This window comes from Hydra vulgaris, chromosome 09, assembly GCF_038396675.1.
Source record: "Hydra vulgaris chromosome 09, alternate assembly HydraT2T_AEP".
Taxonomy (NCBI): domain Eukaryota; kingdom Metazoa; phylum Cnidaria; class Hydrozoa; order Anthoathecata; family Hydridae; genus Hydra; species Hydra vulgaris.
Window position 1 is genome coordinate 4945995 of NC_088928.1, and position 21795 is coordinate 4967789.

At 28.2% G+C, this 21795-nt stretch overlaps 2 protein-coding genes across 2 annotated transcripts in view; both read left to right on the plus strand.

The window, feature by feature from the left end:
• Positions 1 to 8963: 8963 nt before the first annotated feature.
• LOC136085201 (histone-lysine N-methyltransferase SETMAR-like) lies at positions 8964 to 9992 on the plus strand. Its single transcript, XM_065806490.1, has one exon. It carries the CDS (start codon positions 8964 to 8966, stop codon positions 9990 to 9992), a length of 1029 nt encoding a protein of 342 aa, XP_065662562.1.
• A 3454-nt stretch (positions 9993 to 13446) lies between these two features.
• Positions 13447 to 21795, plus strand: part of LOC100205337 (dr1-associated corepressor) — a 33924-nt gene continuing 25575 nt past the window's right edge. Inside the window, exons 1-3 of the mRNA XM_065804571.1 lie at positions 13447 to 13677; positions 18854 to 18926; positions 19283 to 19376. Coding sequence (XP_065660643.1) covers positions 13636 to 13677; positions 18854 to 18926; positions 19283 to 19376 — 209 coding nt within the window. The 5' untranslated portion in view covers positions 13447 to 13635. The remainder of the gene's footprint in view (positions 13678 to 18853; positions 18927 to 19282; positions 19377 to 21795) is intronic.

Sequence of the window (21795 nt, forward strand, 5' to 3'; positions counted from 1 at the left end):
ATTTAGATAAAAATAATTTAACTAAACTTTATTATTCTTTTATTCATAGCTACAGCTGCGGACAAAACTACGTGAACGATTGCAAATAGTTTTTTTTAATGAAATTTTCAATGTCTTAAAACAAGTTTATAGTTTAATACTATATATGGTTGGATACAGCGTTTTTTGCTCTATAAGACTGTGTAAAGTGTATTCTCTAATAATTTGTTTAAAATTAAACATATCTAAATGTTCAAAAAGCATCAAATATTTTGCACGACAAAACCACGTGAACGATTATACAAACGTAAAAGAATAATTTTACTAACATCAACAAATAATAGATTCTAAAAAAAAAAAAACATTAATATTTAGTTGCATAGCCTTTAGAATCGATAACGGCCTTGCACCGTCTTGGCATAGATTATACAAGAGTTTCTAGTAACTGTTTTGATAATGCCTCCCATTCATACTGTACGGCTCGAAAAAGTTCATCCGATTTTTGAAATTTGCGACCTCCCAAGCGTCGCTCAACTTCAATCCATAAATTTTCGATTGGATTTAAATCGGGAGATTGGGCAGGCCACTTCAAAACCGTTATGCTATTATTTATGAGCCAATTTTTTACAGTCAAAGCTGTATGTTTAGGGTCATTATCATGTTGATAAACTCAATTGTGAGGCATTTTTTCTAAAGCGCGTGGCAACATTTGATTAGATAATATTTCCCTGTACTGTAGTTGGTCCATTATACCGTTTACACGGTACAACGGACCAATTCCAGCCCAGGAGAAACACCCCCAAACCATTATATTGCCACCCCCAAATTTTACAGTTCCTATTGTATACTCTTTTGCAAATCTTTTACCTACTGGACGCCTAACATAACCTCAACCGTCGCTGCAAACCATGTTAAATTTACTTTCATCCGACCACAAAACTGTTTTCCAATTTTCAACCGTCCAGTTTAAGTGATCTTTAGCGAACTGTAGGCGATCTTTGACGTGCCTGGGCTTAAGGAATGGTTTCTTTGCAGGTCTGCGCCCATAAAGACCTCCTTCGTTTAAACGCCTTTGAATCGTTCGTGTGCTTACGTTTTCCATGCCTGTTTGCAGACGAATTTCAGGGGCTGTCAAATGTGGATTCTCAACAGATTTTCGCACAATTTTTCGATCAGTACTAAAAAATAAAATGTTAAACATTAAAATTAACATTAACATTAATATTATTAAGATTAAATATTAAAAAAAAAAAAATTAAAGGAATATTACCGCTTATCCGTAATACGTGGACGACCACCTTTCTTAACGATCTTTTTGCTCTTTTCTCGGTGTATAATTTTATGTATTCCACCTTTTGACATCTTCACATGAGCTGCAATTTGCCCAATGGACCATTTTTCTTCTTTGCGCAAACGCAAAACCAAGCTTTCAATTTTTGAATCAGTTTGACGAACCATTATAGTTTAATTTTTTTAATTTTTTGATGTTAAACAGAATAATCTTGAGAAATTTAAATGATTGTAAGTTCTTAGAATACCAAAACCACATGAACGATTTTTAAAAGCACTGATTTCGATGTGAATATAATATAATTTGCATCAAAAATGACGCTTTTATAAATCGTTCACGTGGTTTTGTCGTTCAAAACTTTCGAAATTATTTTAACGTTTATACATGTATGATTTTATACGTATTATTAAAGAATACACTTTACACAATCTTATGGAGCAAAAAACGCTCTATCCAATCATATATAGTATTAGAGAAAAAACTTTTTTTAAGGTGTTGAAACTTTTGTTTCAAAAAACAAAAACATCTGCAATCGTTCACGTAGTTTTGTCCGCAACTGTATATAAGTTATGGAGTTATTGCCAGGGGGTAACACTGATCAAAGCAAGTTGCAATGTCTCTATCGCCATCAGAAACATGCGACCCGTTTAGTTAATTCTGCGGATCGGTTCGCTCATTTCTCAATATTTTTTAATCAAATGAAAGTCCTCGATATATATAAACTAAACTTATATAAAAATTTATCTTTTGTTTATATGTGGAAGTATGATTGATCTCCTTTAATTTTTAAAGACCTTTTTATTTTGAAACCATTAAGCAAGTTTAACATGAGGAATAATAATTATTTAAATGAACCACTCTGTCGAACAAAATTCAATCAATTTTGTATCACTTATCGTGCAGCTCATCTTTGGAGCAAAATTATTTTGCCTAACTTCGACTTACCCCTAACTTATCCTGTTTTTAAAAATAGATTAAAAGATCTCATTCTCTCTATTGAAAATATCTTAAAATATTTTTAATTTATCTTGTGTTAAAAAATAATTTTTATTGTCATGTATGTTCAAGTTTTGTTTTATACTTGTATACAATTTATTTTCATTTATCTAAGTACGACTTATTGTTTTAATGTTATTTTTTACGTACTCTTATTGTAAAAAGGCGTTTTTTATTAGGGGTGGGAGTTAAGGTTAGTTTTAGTCTAACTAAATTTAGTCGACTAACTTTTTAGTCTAACTAAATTCAGTCGACTAACTTTTTAGCGTAACTAAAATTAGTCGACCAACATTTTAGCGTAAATAAATTAGTCGACTAACTTTTTAGTCTAACTAAGTTTAGTCGACTAATTTTTTAGTCTAACTAAATTTAGTCGACTAACTTTTTAGTCTAACTAAATTTAGTCGACTAACTTTTTAGCGTAACTAAAATTAGTCGACTAACTTTTTAGTTTGACTAAATTTAGTCGACTAAGTTTTTAATTTGAGAAAAATATATTGTTACTTTTACCCAAAAAATACTTTTTTTAAATCTTGTTATGTGTTAGTTGTGAAGTGGTTTGAGCGCCATTTTTTTAATAACAAATTGCTGTAAGTTACAATTTAGATCTCCATGGCATCTTTTTCAAAGTTGATTTTCAGAGTTTTTCAAGTTTATGGAGAAAATTTTTTTTTCTTAAGTTTGCGAGATATACACTTGGAGTTTTGTAATAGTAAAAAAACTGTATCCAATTACTCCCCCCTTATTACTAAGTAACTTTCAATGAAAAGCGGTTTAAATCTGGATTTAAATCGCTTTAATTAGAAATTGAGATTGAAATCTTAATTTCTATTTAAAATGAACCATAAACTATTAGAAAAAAAAATGGTGCCATATTTTTGAAATGTGTTGTATGCAGAAGCTTTTTCGGATTTCTTTTATATAATACCAGCAATCATTTTTTGAGGTAATAATACCTAATTTATTTTGTTCTACACTCATAAAACGCAGTTTTTACAGTGACGACAATATGATTGTAGTTGTTAGTAACAATTACACAATATAGAAATAATAAAAAACATTAATTGCGTAACAATTTGTTTCGCAATTAATGTTTTTTATTATTTCTATATTGTGTAATTGAATATATATCTTGTTCAACTCTCAATTTTTATTTTTTTTTTTAATTATTATTAAAATGCTAATAACTAATTATGTATTCGGTATAAAGTATCAGCTGTTTTTGGCGGAGTTGTTCTACTAACAAACCAATTTTTATTTAATTCAATTAAAGAAAATGTGGGGCAATACTAGGTACAAACAAAACATTTTTATTACCTAATTGTCACAAATTATATTACGTATTTTAAATTTCTTAAAAACAATAAATTTTAATGAATGTCTTTAAGTTGATTTATTTGTCTTAATTCATATTATGTTCATATAATTTCTCAACACAACAAAATTTAAGGAATGTCTTAACTGACACCTCAAAGTAATGGTTTCCCGCTATATATTAGATAAACCGTTATTCTCAAATATATATTTAAATTTACTTTAAGAAATTGCATTTTTAAACGAAAAATAATACGTCTTCTCCAATTGAATATGCTGCTCCAATATCTGATTTGATGAATCTGACGAAGAAAAGATTGGATAAAAGAAAGACTATAGATGAACAAAACCCTGCAGATCATAACGATAGCGAAAGAAGTTCAAGTTTTTCATCCGGTCAAACAGAAATTGAAGTTGATGCTCAGTCCATTGAAGAAGCAGCTAAAACTACATACGAATATTACTCAATCGAAGAGGAAACATCAAAATGGATATGCAATCAATGTAATAGTAACAGACCTAAAAAGTACTCTTGTAAAACATCAAAGAGTATATTAGATTACCATCTTGAACATGATCACAAAATAATAACGCCGAAAAAAAAACGAACTATGAGTGGCTTGTCAAAAGAAGTTAGCGATAAGATTGATAGAGCTCTTTTAATTTTCATTATTGCCTGTTGTCTTCCATTTATGTTGGTAGAAAGTAGTGCATTTAAAGAATTTGTTTTGTGTTTAAATCCAAAGTATAAAGTGCCTTGCCGAAAAAAGTTAAGATCTCTTTTAACTGATTTATATCGAGAAAAAGTTGAAATCAAAATTATTATCAATTAAAGTTTTATCTATTACTACTGACGGATGGACGTCCTGTCAAAACTATAGTTACATATCTGCAACTGCACATTTCATTTCTGACAAAACAAATTTCATCAGTTTTTGTTTGGGCTTTGCATACCTTAATGGCCGCCATGATGCAGATAATTTAAAAGAGACTTTGCTAAAAATCGTAGAAAAGTTTAAAGTAGATGATAAAATAATGAGTATAGTATCAGACAACGCCAGTAACGTACGCAACTGTCTAAATTCTTTAAAAGTTTGTTTAAACATTCAACCAATAAGATGCATGGGACATGTTTTGCAATTAGTTGTTAAAAATGTCATAGATTTAGTTGAAGAAGATACTTCGTCTAAATTCTTTTTCATTGCAAGAACATTAACTAAGTGCAGGAAAATTGTTACATCTTTCAATCATTCTTCTCAGCTTAATGATTTATTAGAGGAAAGTCAAACACGACAAGGTGTCGAAAAAAATCACATACTTCATTTGATTCAAGATGTGAAAACTCGTTGGCACTCTTTGTTTCTCATGGCAGAGCGAATGCTTAAGCTTCACTCCTACGATAAAAAAAGATATCTTTAATTCGAAACAACAATACAAAGATATGAGAAAATATTTACTCGATGAAGATGAAATGGTTAACTTAAAAGAAACGGTAAATGCTTTATTAAGCTTTAATCAAGTAAGTGTTTTACTATCTCGCGATAGGTATGCAACGTGTTCTTTAATTATTCCAAGTATAAAGTACCTTGAGAAGCAGCTGAGTAAGAATAAAAGTGAGACTCCTCCTTTAATTGTAATATTGAAATCACATTTGTTAGAATCTTTACAAACTTACAAAGATTCATATGAATTAGAGAATAATTCCTTTTTATTGTGTGCCACTTTTTTGGATCCAAATTATAAAAGTTTTCAATTCTTTGAAAAGTACGAAAAAAAGAAATATTTAAAAATTGTGAAAGAATTTTTGTCAGATTTTTATCTCTCAAAAAGAGTTGGTGAAATAATTCTAATTAAAAAGGTGATAAAGGAATCAAAAAAATTTAAGTTGTCATTTGAGGATGAAGAAGATGATTCCGGAAGTGATAGTGACAAAAATGTAACCTTAGATTTAAAAAAAGAAATCAGTGAATATATAAGATTATCAGTGCACGAACAAAATGTTTTAGAGTTGGCATCAAAATCAATATGTTTTTCCAATATTGTATTGCATTTCAACGATGATTTTATGTACACCTGCTACCAGTGCACCAAGTGAGCGCCTTTTTTCTGATGCATTAAACAATTTGTATGCTAAGCGAAACAGGATGACGGCTGAATGTTTTCAAATGTTGATGTTTTTGTACGAAAATTTGGAGTTTTTTAATTTGGTTTAAAATTGGTGCAATTTAATCAATGTAATACGGAAATATCTTGTTGTAATAATTATTTTTGAATTTATTTTATTGTTCTTAAATAAAAACTCTTAAATTTAGAACTTGATATGTTTTGTTTTAAAAACAATCAAACAAGGTTGCAACATGTTTAAAAAATGATTTTATAAAGTTGTTGCTCTCATGTTTGGGACAGGGGGGACCCCAGAAACTTGAGGGCTTTTATGTTTCCAGGCTACAATTATCGCAATTTTTTGCAAAGTATCATTATCCGATTTTCAATTTTGTTTTTAGAAAAACCAATTGCTTAATTAGACTATAAAACTAAGTGCAAAATATAAACGTAGCAAGTCTTCCCGATTCTATGTTATTTAAATTTAAGTTTTTTTACATTTGTAAATGTATTTTACATTTTCATGTATTAATTATGACCCACCCAAGTTTATATTTCATAATGAACGATTTCATTAACCTTACCTTTTCTTTATAATTCTACAAAAAATGGCGTCTTAAATGCGGTTCATTTAAGTTGATATTTCAAACTTACTTTTTAAGTAAGATTGCTTCTAGTTAACTTTAGATCTAACTTTTCACGCTAAAACTCTTATTTTCTAACAAACTATCTACTCCAGCTTGAAGCAATTTAAAGCCAAAAATTGCTGCTGCCTAGTATACAGCCATATTTAATATAATTAAATGAGTTTATATACGACTAAAAATTAAATTTTTGATACAAAAAAAAAAACACTATTTTGGGAAAAATATATCGTAACTTAATTTTTTTTTAACAAAAAGTGAAAATGTACTTTAAAATGATAGATATTCTGCATTTTTTAAGTAATTAAAAAGTGATAAGAAATTTTCTGGTTTGATAAAGCGACCGCTGCCATTTAACAGAATGTTTATTTTACAGTTTTACACGATTTAACTGCGGAAGTTGCATTTTTAAATGCGGACGATGAGCCTCTCGGTAAATGCTATTAAATGTTTTGCATTTTGAAAACTCTATTAATACGTTTAACATTTGGTATGCATTTTAGAATAAATAAATTGCCGAAGCTTAAATGTACTTAAAATGTAACAAACATAACCTAAATACGCCAACCAATTTAAGCGCAATTCTGTGCTTATTTGTCCGTACGTTGAAAAAATGAGAAAATGATAAAGTTTTAATTATGAATGTAATGATAACGTTGCATATATAAGCTTTCGCATTAAATTTCAAGCTTGTTGAGAAAAATGATGGAAGTTAGCGTTAATAAATTGGTACTTCTTATCGCTTATATGAAATTAAATATTTAGAGACAAAGTATATTCGCTAGTATTCAGGGAAAGGGGGGGGGGGAGGTGGTAAGTTGAAAACTGCCGTAAGAATAATTGCCGATTAAAAATTATACTTGCTGAGTATAAGAATATATATATCGATTGCTGAGATTTGCTAATAATTATAATAACATCTTAATTTGCCGAATGATCAAACTAAATATCGGTAATAGCATGGCCTATAAGAGATGGACTTGCAACCTATTTTTTTTTTTTTTTTGCGAACCATGCTCATTGCGCATTGTTACAAATCTTTTGTTTTAAACAATAGAAATTAAATTATAAAGTCTGTCGGATTCGTCGAAAACTTTTGGTCTCGTCTAACCAGTTACATCAACTTCCTTTTAGTTATTCAAGATAACAGCAATAGATAGCGATTCCACGGCTCAACGAAAAACATTTGACGTTTGAAAAAAAACACGTAACTTTCATGAACTTTACTCTCTTATATCTTTTTGTATGCTTAAGCAAACACCTTAATGTTTTTTGCATCAATTAGTGTTACTCAACCTCTTTCCAGTCATATATAGAAAGTACTATGGTTTATATGGCTTCATTTAAATTTTATCCATATCTTAAGACCACTTTTAAGAAAAAAGCTCGAAGCGGGAACATTTTTTTTAAAACAAAGCTTTTAGAGGTTAGGATTCCTTAGTACCAAAACACATCCAATTTTTATAAAACTTTCCGTATACATTAAAAAAGGGATGACGAATCAAATGGAATGTGCACACTTTTTAATTTTTATACATAAATTTTTAGTTCTTATCGTTTCAAAACTTCAAGGTTTATTTTTATAGAAAAAAAAAAGTGTTTTTTAAAAGTGTCCAGGTGGAAATTGCAAGTTTACTCTTTCCTCTTTTTATAACAAGTATTTATTTATGTTTTCTTGAAGAATAGGTTCTAAGGATTTGTATATAGAAACTATGTATATATATATAACTATCTTCCTTCGCATATTTTATGACGTTTTTTGTTTTGATTTTGCGTGACATAATGCAAATTTTCGGTGCCATAACAATGCAAATTTTCCATACTCAAGCCCTATACCTTTCGTCAAAAAATCATCAATTATTGCACTACAAAAAATTCAATAACTTTAGATCCGCTTAACTTCAAAGGCCGAATGACCCCTCGTTTTTTAAGTCAAGTCAAGCTCTATACAATGATATAAGTTACATATGTTTATTTGAATAATAAAAAAATCGTCAAGAATGGCTACAATAGAATCAGATTTTAAGTTTAATTTTATATAGCTAGATATTCCTTATATTTTAAGAAATAACACTGATAATAATATAGAAATTGAGATCATTTACTTAACTACTTTAGTACATGTATAACTAGAGATATAACAAATAATACAAAATATCAACAAGTTTTGTAGCTACTTAGAGAATATTGGTTTCATGTCCAGGGAACTACACCATCTACTACATTGCTGTAGACTTATTGTTTATGAATGTTATAGAATTTTTTATTTTTATGTTTAACAACAGAAATATATACAGTTAAGGATAAATAACTCATACATAAAATGAATATAAATACAATAAAGAAAAAAATAATTTGTCACAGTTTTAAAGAATTTAGCAAAGCCAATTTATGGCAAACCGCAAGAATAACTAAGTATTTAATATTAACATAGCATGATTTACCAGCTATTAGGTAACCAAAAAAGTTCGTGCGGTTTTTGGTAATTGAATTGTTTTTAGCATTTTTTACAACACCCACATCGCACAAGGCAAGTAGCTTTGTTGCGTAATAGAACGCGTGTGTCACGCGCAGTTGCTGCATATATAGTGTAGGCTTGTAACGAGCTTACAGGAAAGGTTTTGTGTAAAGAAAGGATGGCAACCCAACCAACGATTATTCGATCTTGCTTACTTTACGAGTTCAAACTTGGAAGGAATGCAACACAAGCGGCCAAAAACATCTGCACAGCATTTGGAGAAGGTACAGTAAGTGAACGCCCAGCACAGAAGTGGTTTCAGCGATTCTCTTCGGGAGATGAGTCCATCGAAGACCTGCCGCGTTCTGGACGCCCATTGTTGGTTGATGAGGATGAACTGAAGGACGCTGTCGAGTCTGACTCCAGCCAAACTTGCCAAGAACTTGCAGTGAGGTTTGCTGTGAGTGTTGAAACCATCCACCTGCATCTGCATGCGATTGGGAAAGCGTGGAAGCTGAGTCGGTGGGTTCCGCACAAATTGTCGATCGACAACAAGAAGCAACGGCTTACGATCTGCACATCACTCTTATCACGCCACAATGTTGAGCCTTTTCTTGATCGTTTATTGACATGCGACGAAAAATGGATTGTGTACAACAATACCAAGCGTTGCTACCATTGGTTGTCCCCCGATGACCTTATCCCAAAGACACCCAAGCCCAATCTCCACGAGCGGAAGGTTTTGCTCTGCATTTGGTGGACTACAGCTGATGTGGTGCATTACGAGCTGCTCCCAACAGGCCAAACCATTACTGGACTGGTCTACTCAGCACAGCTGCAACGAGTTCACGACCTGTTGCTTGTAAAGCAGCCTGCACTGGTGCACAGGAGAGGAGTTCTGCTTCTCCACGACAACGCGAGACCGCACACCGCTCGCGTGACTCAGGACAAGCTCCAAAGCCTTGGTTGGGATAGTTTGCTTGATCCACCATACTCGCCAGACCTCTCCCCTACTGATTTCTATATTTTCCTTTCCCTGGGAAATCATTTAAAAGGACAGCAGTTCCGAGACCAGGACGCGTTTGAAATGGAGTTGAAAGCTTTTATAGACTCAAAGGACCGAGAATTTTTTAGAAGTGGAATAAATAAGCTTGTTTTACGTTGGGAAAAGGTTTTAGATGCTAATGGTGACTATTTTGATGAATAAATGTACTTACTTTTGTCGTTTTGTGTGTTTTTATTATATACGGAAAAACTGCACGAACTTTTTTGGTTACCTGATATATATAAACTAATTTTTATTTGACAAAAACAAATGGGTTATTATGTGCCTTGACTAACTTGAATAATTTTTTAAAAGGTTTTGCATTATCAAACGAGTTACAAAAAAGTTCATTAGAAAATACACCTACTAAAAAACAATACTCAGTGGAATATATATTATGGAGCTTATAGAGTAGTCGAGACAAAAAATGGCGACATATCGGAAATAATACTCAAAAAATACACAAAACTAAGGCTGGTGAATGAAGGACCAAGGAGTTGCATGAAACCAGACCTTGACTAAAAATTTTATTTAGTCATTTTTTTTAGTCATTTTAAAATTATCTTTACAGATCTATTTTATTATTGATGGAACTTTGTTTACACGAAAAAAGTTCCCAAATTTACAAATGTTTATCTTGGAAAAATGATGAAAATCTGTTCGTGCCGACAACTGATTTCCTTTTCCTTGGTGTAATTTGTTTAGTAATTTGTCAACACGCGAAGTAGTTACTTATCCTGAACAGTCTTATTAAACAAATGTTATAAAATTTAAACTAATACCACGTGATCAGAGTTTCTGTTTAAAAACTAAGGGCAGCCATTTTAATAGATTTTTTTGTTGACGGGTGAAAATTTAGAGTTTGTCGGAAACTCGCATGGCTCGCTAATTTCTGCGGCCTCTTTGATGTAAAACAATAGGTTGCACGTCCATCTCTTATAGTTCCATGGTAATAGATAGTGAGTGTCATACCCCCAACACCACCTTCCCTTCTCGCTGGCTCCAATACTATATATCACTAATATGAAAATGAAAATTTATAGGCAATGTATAATAAAATCCAATTTTAGGAATGTTACTTATCTGGGATAATTTTTCCTATGTTGCTATATTAGGCCTTTGAAATAGGGTTGTTAACCGAAAGGTTTCAAAGATTTCTGTAAAAAAATCTTTCAAAAGGGTATATACAATTACTAATTGTAATACTATATTATTTGCGAAAGTTACTTTGACAAATTTTAATGCTTCTATATATTCGTTACGAATAAAAATAAATACTAATTGTCAATTAGTATTTATTTTTATTCGTAACGAGTATATAGAAGCATTAAAATATGTCAAAGTAACTTTCGCAAATACTTCTGAAAATTAGACTTTCGCAAGTTGCTATTTCAAATAATGCTCTTCCAAAGCTTCCAAAAGTTTCACTTTTGGAAGTAGCACTTGAGAAATGAGCGCTTTTAATAACAACGTTTCGAAATCTATAAAGGAAGTTTATTCGCCTAACTGCAAGAAATGTGAAAATAAAATATCTGTATATATCAAACTGTTTGTAATGAAACTTTATCTTCAGTATAGCAACATATTAAATTTTTACTAGTTTGTTTTTTCAAATAATGATCAAAAAATTTATTTCGAAAGGAAAATTTTCGATAAATCCACTTGAAGAACGGTCACTTACGGAAGAAAACTTGAAATTCGTCATAAAAACAAGATTAAAATGTTCCATTTAAAAAAATCCGTTCAATGAACTAAGTAATTAAAAGCTCATTACTCATAAGTGTCAATTATCGCGCATGCAAATTTTTATGAAGTAAAAAACTGAAACTATTTTTTAACTGAGTCCTTTCGGTAGGTTTCAAAAATCTTCTTTCGAAATGAATCGATTAGCAAGTTTCTTTTCGCTTGCGATTCTTGCGAAAATTATATTTTTCGTATATTGCTTTACCAGCGGCGTGGGCAGGATTTTTTTGATGTTTCAGATATGACACTTTTAGGCATCGTGCGAATGTTGTTAAGTCAAATTAATTAATTAAGTCAAAAAAATTAATTAATTAAGTCAAAAAAAATAATTAATTAAGTCAAAAAAAAATCAAGAATGTTGTTAAGTCAAATGAAAATGTTTCTCAAAAAAATTGCGGCGATTGGAGCGTGAGAACAAAAATACCCCCAACAAGTTGGCTTTCCCAACCCCGAATTAGACGTTAAATTAAACTGCAGAATGTTAATTAAACGTTCAAAGGGTGCCTTTGACAGTTGCAACAACCGCATTGGTAGTTGTCTCAGAGCTGGGACAAAGTTCTAATAATCAAAGTTGATTTAATACGTTACGAATTTGATTTGACGTGCCCCTATGAACCATATTTGGGACATTCAACCGCCACAATAATGTGCCATCGTGTGTGAAATATTCATGGCTTCATAGGTTATTCAGTTTTTAGTACTAAAGCTTGTTTTAATCGACTAATTTTAGTTACGCTAAAAAGTTAGTCGACTAAATTTAGTTAGACTAAAAAGTTAGTCGACTAATTTTAGTTAGACTAAAAAGTTAGTCGACTAAATTTAGTGAGACTAAAAAGTTAGTCGACTAATTTTAGTTAGACTAAAAAGTTAGTTGGGTAATTTTAGTTACGGTTTTTTTAGTTAAGTTAGTTACAATTTTTAGTTTTGGTCACAACACTATTTTTTATTATTTTACGTACTCTCTTTAAAAAGACTTCTGACGATAAGATCATTGTGATCTTTTTTAGAAGCCTTGTTTGTATTTGAAAAATATGTAATTTATATATATTACGTCAAATGTAAACTGAACATTAAAAAAAAAAAAAATATTTTTATATCAGTTTCGGTTCTAGAGTTATTTTGTTAGCAACGCTAAGAAATATATAAAAACTTTTTGACTCCCTGATGAAGCTGTAAAAAAGAAAAAAATGAAGTTGAATCGGCATATAATTTTATTAATTCAAATAGCGGAAATAGTTCTGAATTCGAATCTATTTTTATTTTTTCATAGCAATTTCCCTTAAGTTTTTATTTGATAACTTCGATCAGTGTGGGGAATGATTTGGTGTGCGGTTTGACACGGTTTTACTCTATATATTTATTTGATATTCTAAAATGCATTTATTTTCAAAACAAAAGCACTTTTTCCTTCCCTAAAAAATAAGGTACTTTGGGAGGAGGAGGAATATGAAGAAACTAAATGTGAAGTTGAACAACTACAAACAGAGCCGTGGCTAGTCTACTCGTCACCCCCAATCGGGGGAAGGGAAGCAAATTTAGGTGGTTAATTTGCAAAATTAGGGGCTCTTTCTCAAACTTGATGACCTTTTTTTTGGTCCCTAATGACATGTTTTGAGTGAGGCCTCCGACCTAATAGTCACGGCACTGAGTACAAGTATATAATAAAACAGACATAATGTCTAACAATAAAAAACGTAAACTATTTCTACATTTTGAAAAGATAAAAAAAGTTCAATAGTTTTATTTTTATGTCTATAAACCCCAAAGCTCTACCCAGTTAACGTCAAAAAATAGACTTAATTAACTTCCAAAAATTAAATGCAAATCGATATTGAATTGATTGAACCAAAATCTCTTATGAGGTTATTTTTTTACACTGCGCCAACTCGGGAACAGCAACGCTCAAAATTAGATTTTTTTGCTTGTATTTATAAATTTGTCTTGGACAAGAAAATGCACTTGTCCAAGTAAATAAAAATCGGGTTTGACGGGGTAAAAAAGCCCATTGTTCTAGAATTTCTCATGTTTTTTTTGTCTGTCTTTGAGGCTCCCTCTATTATAAATGCCTTCAAAGAAAAGGAAGTACGAAGCACGTTTTCCTCCAGTAAGTTATTATTTTATTTAACACGATATCTAGATTACCCAGTTTACGATGATGATTAACTTCATTATTTTTTAACTTAGTACTTCTAAAAGTTTTGAAAAGTAGTTGATTTTGATATAATATTTTAGATATAAAGAACAATCATTTGAATAAAACCTTGCTAAAAAATACATAAGTCTAGAACCATTTTTTTATTTATTTCATTTATTTACTTATGTCAATAAAAAAATACGAAGTTAATTTAGTTGTTTTGAATAACTTAAATAAAAAGAATATGTATTGATTGTATAATTAAAGCTTGTTCTTAATAAAATATTAAAGACCATATAAAAGTAAATTAATGTATAAAGTTTAAATCTTTAGAAAACTGTCAATCAGTAGATTAAAAATATATCATTATTTTAACAATTATTATGAACAAATAATTAAGGTTTTTAAAATTTCATAAAATTTTCTCAAATTTGATTCTATATTAGATGTGCAAGAAAATTCTAAAAAATTTTGAATAAAATTGTTGTTAGTGTTATACTAACAACAATTTTATTCTTTTTTATTTTATTCTCTAAATCTTAAATGTTCCTAAAAAAATAAAAACTTTCTCTGTTAGATAAATATTTTTAAAGTTATACATGTTCAAAAATTTTAATTTTTTTATATAGTGCTGCTATAGAATTGGAACAAATTTTGTTATTTTAAAAATTAAAATAGACTATGATCAGCAAATTTTTCGACTAAAAAATCAATAGTTGCTATATGAATGTAATTCTTGTTTAAAAAATTCCTCAATTCCTATAAAATTTTTAGTGGTTGACTTGTTTGAATGTTTTTAAAAATATAAAAGTTTTATTAGGTTCGATAAAAAATTTTTGAAATTTAGATTTATAAATAATTTTCTTCATAGACTTCGTAAAGCTTAAATATTAATAATTAAATAAATGATTACTAATTATAATTTCTCAGAATGATTTGTATAAAATTTTTAATAAAAAGTTTAAATTAAGTATAAAAATTTTTGGCTAGTCTAAACAAATTGCCAAGATCTATCTGTCTATCATCTGTTTACAAATAAATAATTACTTGTTATAATTTTTAAGGATACATTTATATGATAAGGTTTATAACAAGTAAGAAACCTTTGACAAGTGAACTCAGGAATAAAACAAACTGCAAAGGTCCATCTACCTATCATCTATACACTAATAAACTCAAATTTAAAAAGTATATATATTAATTAATTTTATTGATGTGCTCGTGTTACTCAAAAAAATTTCTTCATAGTAATATATATTAATTATTTTAAATCTCACTTGCACCAATTACTACTTTTATTCTTTTTGAGACAATAGTTTACTTTCCATCTTCTAATGAGATGTAAATGCTGGATCAGAAACATTTTTTTCAAAATCTTTTTTTGAAATACAATTTGTAAAGTTTGGTAATCACCTCAAAGTGTTGTCTTTTTTCCCCACTTTTACCAAAACATTGACTAAGAAGGTTATCATCTAGATAAATTGTCCAAAATCTTTTTATAAAGATAATTTTTCACACATAACTCTTTTTAAAATAATAACATTTGAAAGCCCCTATTCTTAAATGTAATTATATAAACTATAAGAATTAACATTTGAAAACTTCTACGCTTAAATGTAGTTATATAAATTTTTTATTCCACTTGAAACTCGCAGTTAACTAATTAAATTGTCAAGTTGTTTTTTACTGTATTTAATTTCATATATATATATATATATATATATATATATATATATATATATATATATATATATATATATATATATATATATATATATATATATATATATATATATATATATATATATATATATATATATAAATTTATATATATATATATATATATATATATATATATATATATATATATATATATATATATATATATATATAAAAATTTGATAAAGAAAAACTAATAAAAAATTCAAAATATTTGCTCATATTTATATAGTTTTATATTTCAAATTTATCTCAAATAAGGCTCTTAAATGAGATTGCTGTTAACAAAATAAATAAGTAGTTTATGCTGATTTTTTTTACGACATTTTTTCCAAGTTTATTTTCAACAAGGCTGCAGACAAATACTAATTAATTTGTTACTAGAAAATAAAGAAGTTAAAAAGCAAGAAAATAATTTACAGCTTTATACAATTTTATAATATTATGCAAATGTTATACAAAATGTCAACTCAATCATAAAATGTTATGTTGACATAAGTTTTATAATTTGAGATTGAGAATCGGTTATAAGTTAGCAGCCTTTTTATAAAAAAAATATTTAAAAAAATAGTAATAACTGATGCAGAAAGTATCTGCTTATTAAATAATGTTATTTTTAAGCAAAAATACCAGCACTGTAAACTGAATATCAAAGTAACAACCAGCAAGCTATTATTTTGCTTCATAAGAATTATATTGATTATTTTTATAATTATGGTATCTGCAATACATTAACTATATACTGCATTTTTAAATCCTATATTATGAATGTGACTTTTTAAATTTAAATTTTATTCAATTTCTAAAATATAAAGAAAATTTTAAATTAGTCACTTTGTTTTTAAGGTAGCTAATTTCCATCACCACCATAACTTCAATAATTGAAAAAGTTTCTCTGAACTAAGTTTAGTGTTGGATAAAAAAATTTTAAAAATTGCACCTAAAAAAATATTGTGTCAGCAAGTTCCAAAATAAATTAAAATATTTTAACATTGGATTCTATGTATCTTAAGCTGACCAAAGTCCTCCTTTTTGTGTAAGAAAGCCAAATGCCAAGCCTAATTATAATTTAGACTTTTATTTCACTCTCCCACAAAAAAATAGAGCATTTTTTTGTATTTATAAGTAGTCCCATATTCTTGGTAATACCGCGCTTAACTTGTTTTTCTGTGCAGCAGCCTTGTTCGTCAAGGTTTGTGTTTCAGAGTTATAGAGTTGAGAGAGGGTTGTAACCACAATTAATTAGCCTCCTTGTCTGTAATGCTGTAGTTCTCGGCCTTGGAGAGGTGAATTAACATATTTAAACTTAATATTTAAACTAAATTTAATGTAGGCAAAATATAAAAGGTTTTAACTTAAAATCTAATTTCAATATAATATAATTTTAAAAAAATTTAATTGATTTAATAAAAATTTTTAGAAATATCATTCCTAATAGTAGCTGAATTTTTATTTTTATTTTTTATTATTATATCATTTAACTATTGATTTGTTTGACCCGTGTATTATCCTTTTTTGTTGCATATCAGTTGAAATATTTCCCAGAAGTCAAATTTAAAGGGATCTCAAAGTGTCAAGTCTCTAAATAAGTTGTGTTTATATTGAAGAAAATTTTTTTGATTAAAACTAAATAATAAATGGATATCAATCAAACAAAAATTGTGGTTTAGGTCAAAGCTCGCCTTCTACATATGTTCTTGGCTGTCTAAGTCATTATAATATATGTGGCAATCTGCAGACTACATAATTTATTTCATGCATGTTTAATTCATAGCAGTTTCAGTATATGACCTCATTGTAGATTTTTTGTTTTTAAGATATCGAAGTATTTTAATTTATTTTTTTCCACAATAAGCAAATCATATTTATTTGTATAATTTTTTATTAAATCCCAAAAACATTTTGTGAAATAAATAAGAATAAAATAATATATTTGGTTTTGCAATTTGAGTAGCGCAACTTGTTTTTAACAATTGTAAGTATAAATCTTTATTTAGATTTTTATATTAAATTTTATTTGTCCATGTAAGAATATATTATATCAAATTTATTTTGTAAAATTTGTATTACTTATTTTATCTACTTGTAGTTTTCAAAGTGACAAAATTTTGTTTTTCTATAATTATTATCTCGCCTATCCCTATTTAAGTCAGTCTGTATATGTACAATTGTGACTACCTAAATAAACTATAATTAACAACTGACTACCTAAATAAACTATAATTAACAACAATTTAATGTAATGTAACTATAAATAAACAAAAGTATTAGTTTAAAAACATACAACTGTTTTAAATAAAACATTTAAAATTAAATAAAATAGTATCCAATGGAGGAACCTGCTACTTAGACAGCCACTCCTTAAAAATAGACCAAAAGAACATCTTTTATAAAAGATATATTAATTTAAAAATAGTCCTGACAATTGTAATATGAATATTTTTTTTAAATGTAGTGAAAAACTATGCTAATGATTTTTTAATTGTCGGAAATACTTTGTCATCTTGAAAAAAATTCACTATGGCGTCACATACTGTTATGAATTAAACACGCATGAAATAAATTATGCATTCTCCAGATTGCGGTGTATATTATAAAAATTCCGAGAACCAAGAAAAAATTAAAAAAGCAAGCTTCAACTAAAACAATAGTTTTAGTTTTATTGATATGTATTTATTATTTAGCTTTAATTAAAAAAATTTTGCCAAAACATTTTTTTTAAACATTTTCTTTAATATAAACACAACTTGTCTTGGCAAATGGAGATCCATTTAACAGTTAAAATAAATTATTAAGTTCAATAACCCCATCATTGTAGTTAATGGTAGCAGAAAACTCACCAATCTCTAAAATAGTATGACACAAAAAGAGAATTCTTGCACTTATTCTAAATTAATTGGTTAAAAGCTTTATTTAGATTTTGGATAAATCGATGTAAGCACTTTATTAGAAGATCTTCAGAGCTGGGATCTCTGAAAATTCTGATGGGAAATTTATACATGATTTGTAGGCTTTTAACACTTGCTGTGTATTGTTTGAGTAGTTGTATGTTGTTGAAAATATTATAGTCATAATGTATTATTGTACATTGTGACCCTTTATAATTACATAAATATCTAGTGTATTACTGTACATTTGTGTGTTTTCATAGTTGCATAAATATATAGAAAGAATAGCATATTTCGTTTATTTAGTTTTACATTACCAAAAAAAAATTTATCTACTTTAATTCTTTTTTTTTTCCTAATATTTTAGTTTTTCTTCATCTCCCAAAGGTTTGCCTTTTTTTTATATGTTAAAATGACAGTACAACCATGTAATAATGAACTTTGATTAACAAGGCTATAGCACAGAAAAATAAGTTAAGCAAATTGGTATGTATGTTTGTGTACCGTAAAAAAAATTAGGTAAAATGAACTGATTTTAGGCACGAATCAAGAAGATTATGCAAACAGATGAAGAAATAGGAAAAGTTGCAGCTGCTGTTCCAGTTATTATTTGTATCTTTTTTTTTCAGTTATTATTTGTATCTTTTTTTTCAGTTATTATTTGTATCTTTTTTTTTCAGTTATTATTTGTATCTTTTTTTCCAGTTATTATTTGTATCTTTTTTTTTCAGTTATTATTTGTATTTTTTTTTTCAGTTATTATTTGTATCTTTTTTTTTCAGTTATTATTTGTATCTTTTTTGTTTTATTTCAATGGTTCTCATTTATATAATAGTTTAGTATTAAATTAAATTAAAATGGGATATTTGTAATTTGATCATTTTATATTTTGAAATATTTTTAATTTAAAAAAATATTGATCAAATGATTTTAATATTTCTAAATGTTTCTTTAACCTGGTTTCAAAGCGCGATCTCTGGAAATATTTCTACAGTCTTTAGTGGAAACTACAGCCAAATATACAAATGATAGAAAAGCTAAAACTATGACAACGTCTCATTTGTAAGTTTTTACTTTTACACATAAGTATTTTATAATCTACGACTTTAAAAGAACACTTACCTGATTACCATATCTTTCATTTATGCCTGATCCTCATTTGCACGTTCTTTTCAGTGTCTGTTTTATTTTTAATATAATTATATAAATACTTAAATTATTTTTACTTTATTTTAGTAATTTTTTACATCATGCTTTAATTTGATTTATTTTTGTTATTTTCTCTTAAATTTATAATATATTTTTACTTTTTCTATAATGCATGGTTACTCCCCCTGAAATAATGTTTTCTAAATAATTTTTAATTTTTTTTTTGTATGTGTGGATGACTTATAAGGTCATCCACACTCACTAATAAAATACTTTTATGCACAAAAGACATTTGGTAGAGTTAAATATTTAACGGACATATTTGTTATATAAATAAGTTTTAATTGTTGTTAAATTAGGTAAGTTTAAAAAAGAATAACATTAACTAAAAATTTTTAGAAAATATTGACTGTAATAAATAATTCATTTTTTGTTTACTTTTTATTGTTTTTTAATTTTTAAGTATATTAGAGTTTTAATATCAAGAAAATATTTGTCAATAATTATTCATGTTTATAAAGCTTTTTTTGCTTTTGTTATTTTGTTAATATGAAAATATTTACTTATAACACATTTTATTAGGTTGATATTTTATTATAGTTAATAGTTATATTTTCAATCTTAATTTTTGAATAAACATGGCTTAAAAATGTAAAAATTATTATATCATAATGCACAGTGGGCCAAACAGCCGGTTTTATGGACATTGATTCATAACTTTTGAACGAAAAGTGCTATGGGGTTGATTAAAGACTTTTTGGGAAGGTTTTCATGTGTAAATTTTGGGGAAAAAATAATTTTGTTGCAGGAATTTAATTCATAATTTGTAAGAACCAAGTATTTAAAATTTTTTGAACTTTGCTTTTTAATGGTTATAATAAATATATGTATAAATGTATATAAATATTTATGTATAATTTGTAATACAAATATAGGTACATCAATAGCAAAACAATAAAAATTATCAAAAGAAGTACTAAAATACGTAATTTATTCATATGTAAACTTTTTTAAATATGTCGTCTTCATATAAATTTTTATTATAGACATTTTGTTTATGACAATATCTATCAGAATGTCCTCTTTAATTGCAAAATTTATAGAATGGTTTTGACTTAAAAAATTGAAGGTTGTATGAGTCAGGAAAGCATTAGGATGGGAGAGAGTTCCAGAGTGATTGAAGTGCAGGGAAAAAAACTAGACAAATAAAAGTTTTTAGAGCATGCAGAGACAGATACAGTAAAAGAATGAAACTTTTCTGAATGACGAGTAAAGCAAGAATGAGTTTTAATTGATGGAACTAGAGATGATAGCTCCTTTAAGCAGTGAACATAAAAGGATTTGTAGAAAAGAGAAAGAGATGCAACTTTACAATAATAGGAAAGAGGCTCAAACTTAGCAGATAGACTGGGTCCAACTATGTTTACAATACCTTTTTGGACCTTGTCTGGAATAGAAAGAGCATCATTAGAAGAACCAACCCAAATATGACAACAGTATTCCATACATGGACGAATAAGAGATTTGTAGAGGTAGAGAATGTAATCTGGAGAGAGAATATGGGGAGCACAATAAAGAGAAGCAACCTTAACATATGCTAATTTTGCAATCAATTGTATATATGCAGGGTTCGTACTGTACCTGGAAAACCTGGAAAATTAATTAATTTTGGCTAAAGTCATGGAAAACCCGGAAAAGTTAAGGAATTTTTTTCTCTTAATCATGGAAAAGTCAGGGAATTCTGATTGAAAAATTACTTGTTTTACAATTAAGCTACTATATTTTTGTTGATCCTACCCATTTATTTTTTCTGAAACTTTTGTTTTTCTTAGTGTTTATTCTTAGTCATCCTTAATAATGAGATCCATACTAACATGTATAATAAGATCCATATTAATATCCAACTTAACTAATAGCTAAGTTTTGTCATTCTCAAAGCATGTACAATTTTAGCATTTTTATTACAGTTACATTTTATAAAAACCATTGTTGAAAATGGTCAGGGAAATTTTCAAAAAAGTCAGGAGAAAGTCAGGCAATTTTATATAAATATTTGGCTACAAACCCTGTATATGGTTACCATGAAAGGTCAGTAGTAAACCATAATCCAAGAAAACGTAAAGAAGAGGACTCAGTGAGAGGGCTGCCATTCATTAATATAAGAATGTCGACAGTATTGTGATAGTTGTTTGCAGTAATAACTGATTTTAGTTGGAGCTAAAATTTACAAGCCACTGTGACAAGCCAATCTGTTACAGAAATGAGATCAGATTCAGGGTTGGCTGCCTGTTCTAAGCGATCAAAAAAAAAAGTCTTTTTGTCAAGACAGAAG

Excerpts from the sequence above, each read along its gene's own strand:
- LOC136085201 (XM_065806490.1), top strand. The coding sequence starts at position 8,964 with ATGGCAACCCAACCAACGATTATTCGATCTTGCTTACTTTACGAGTTC.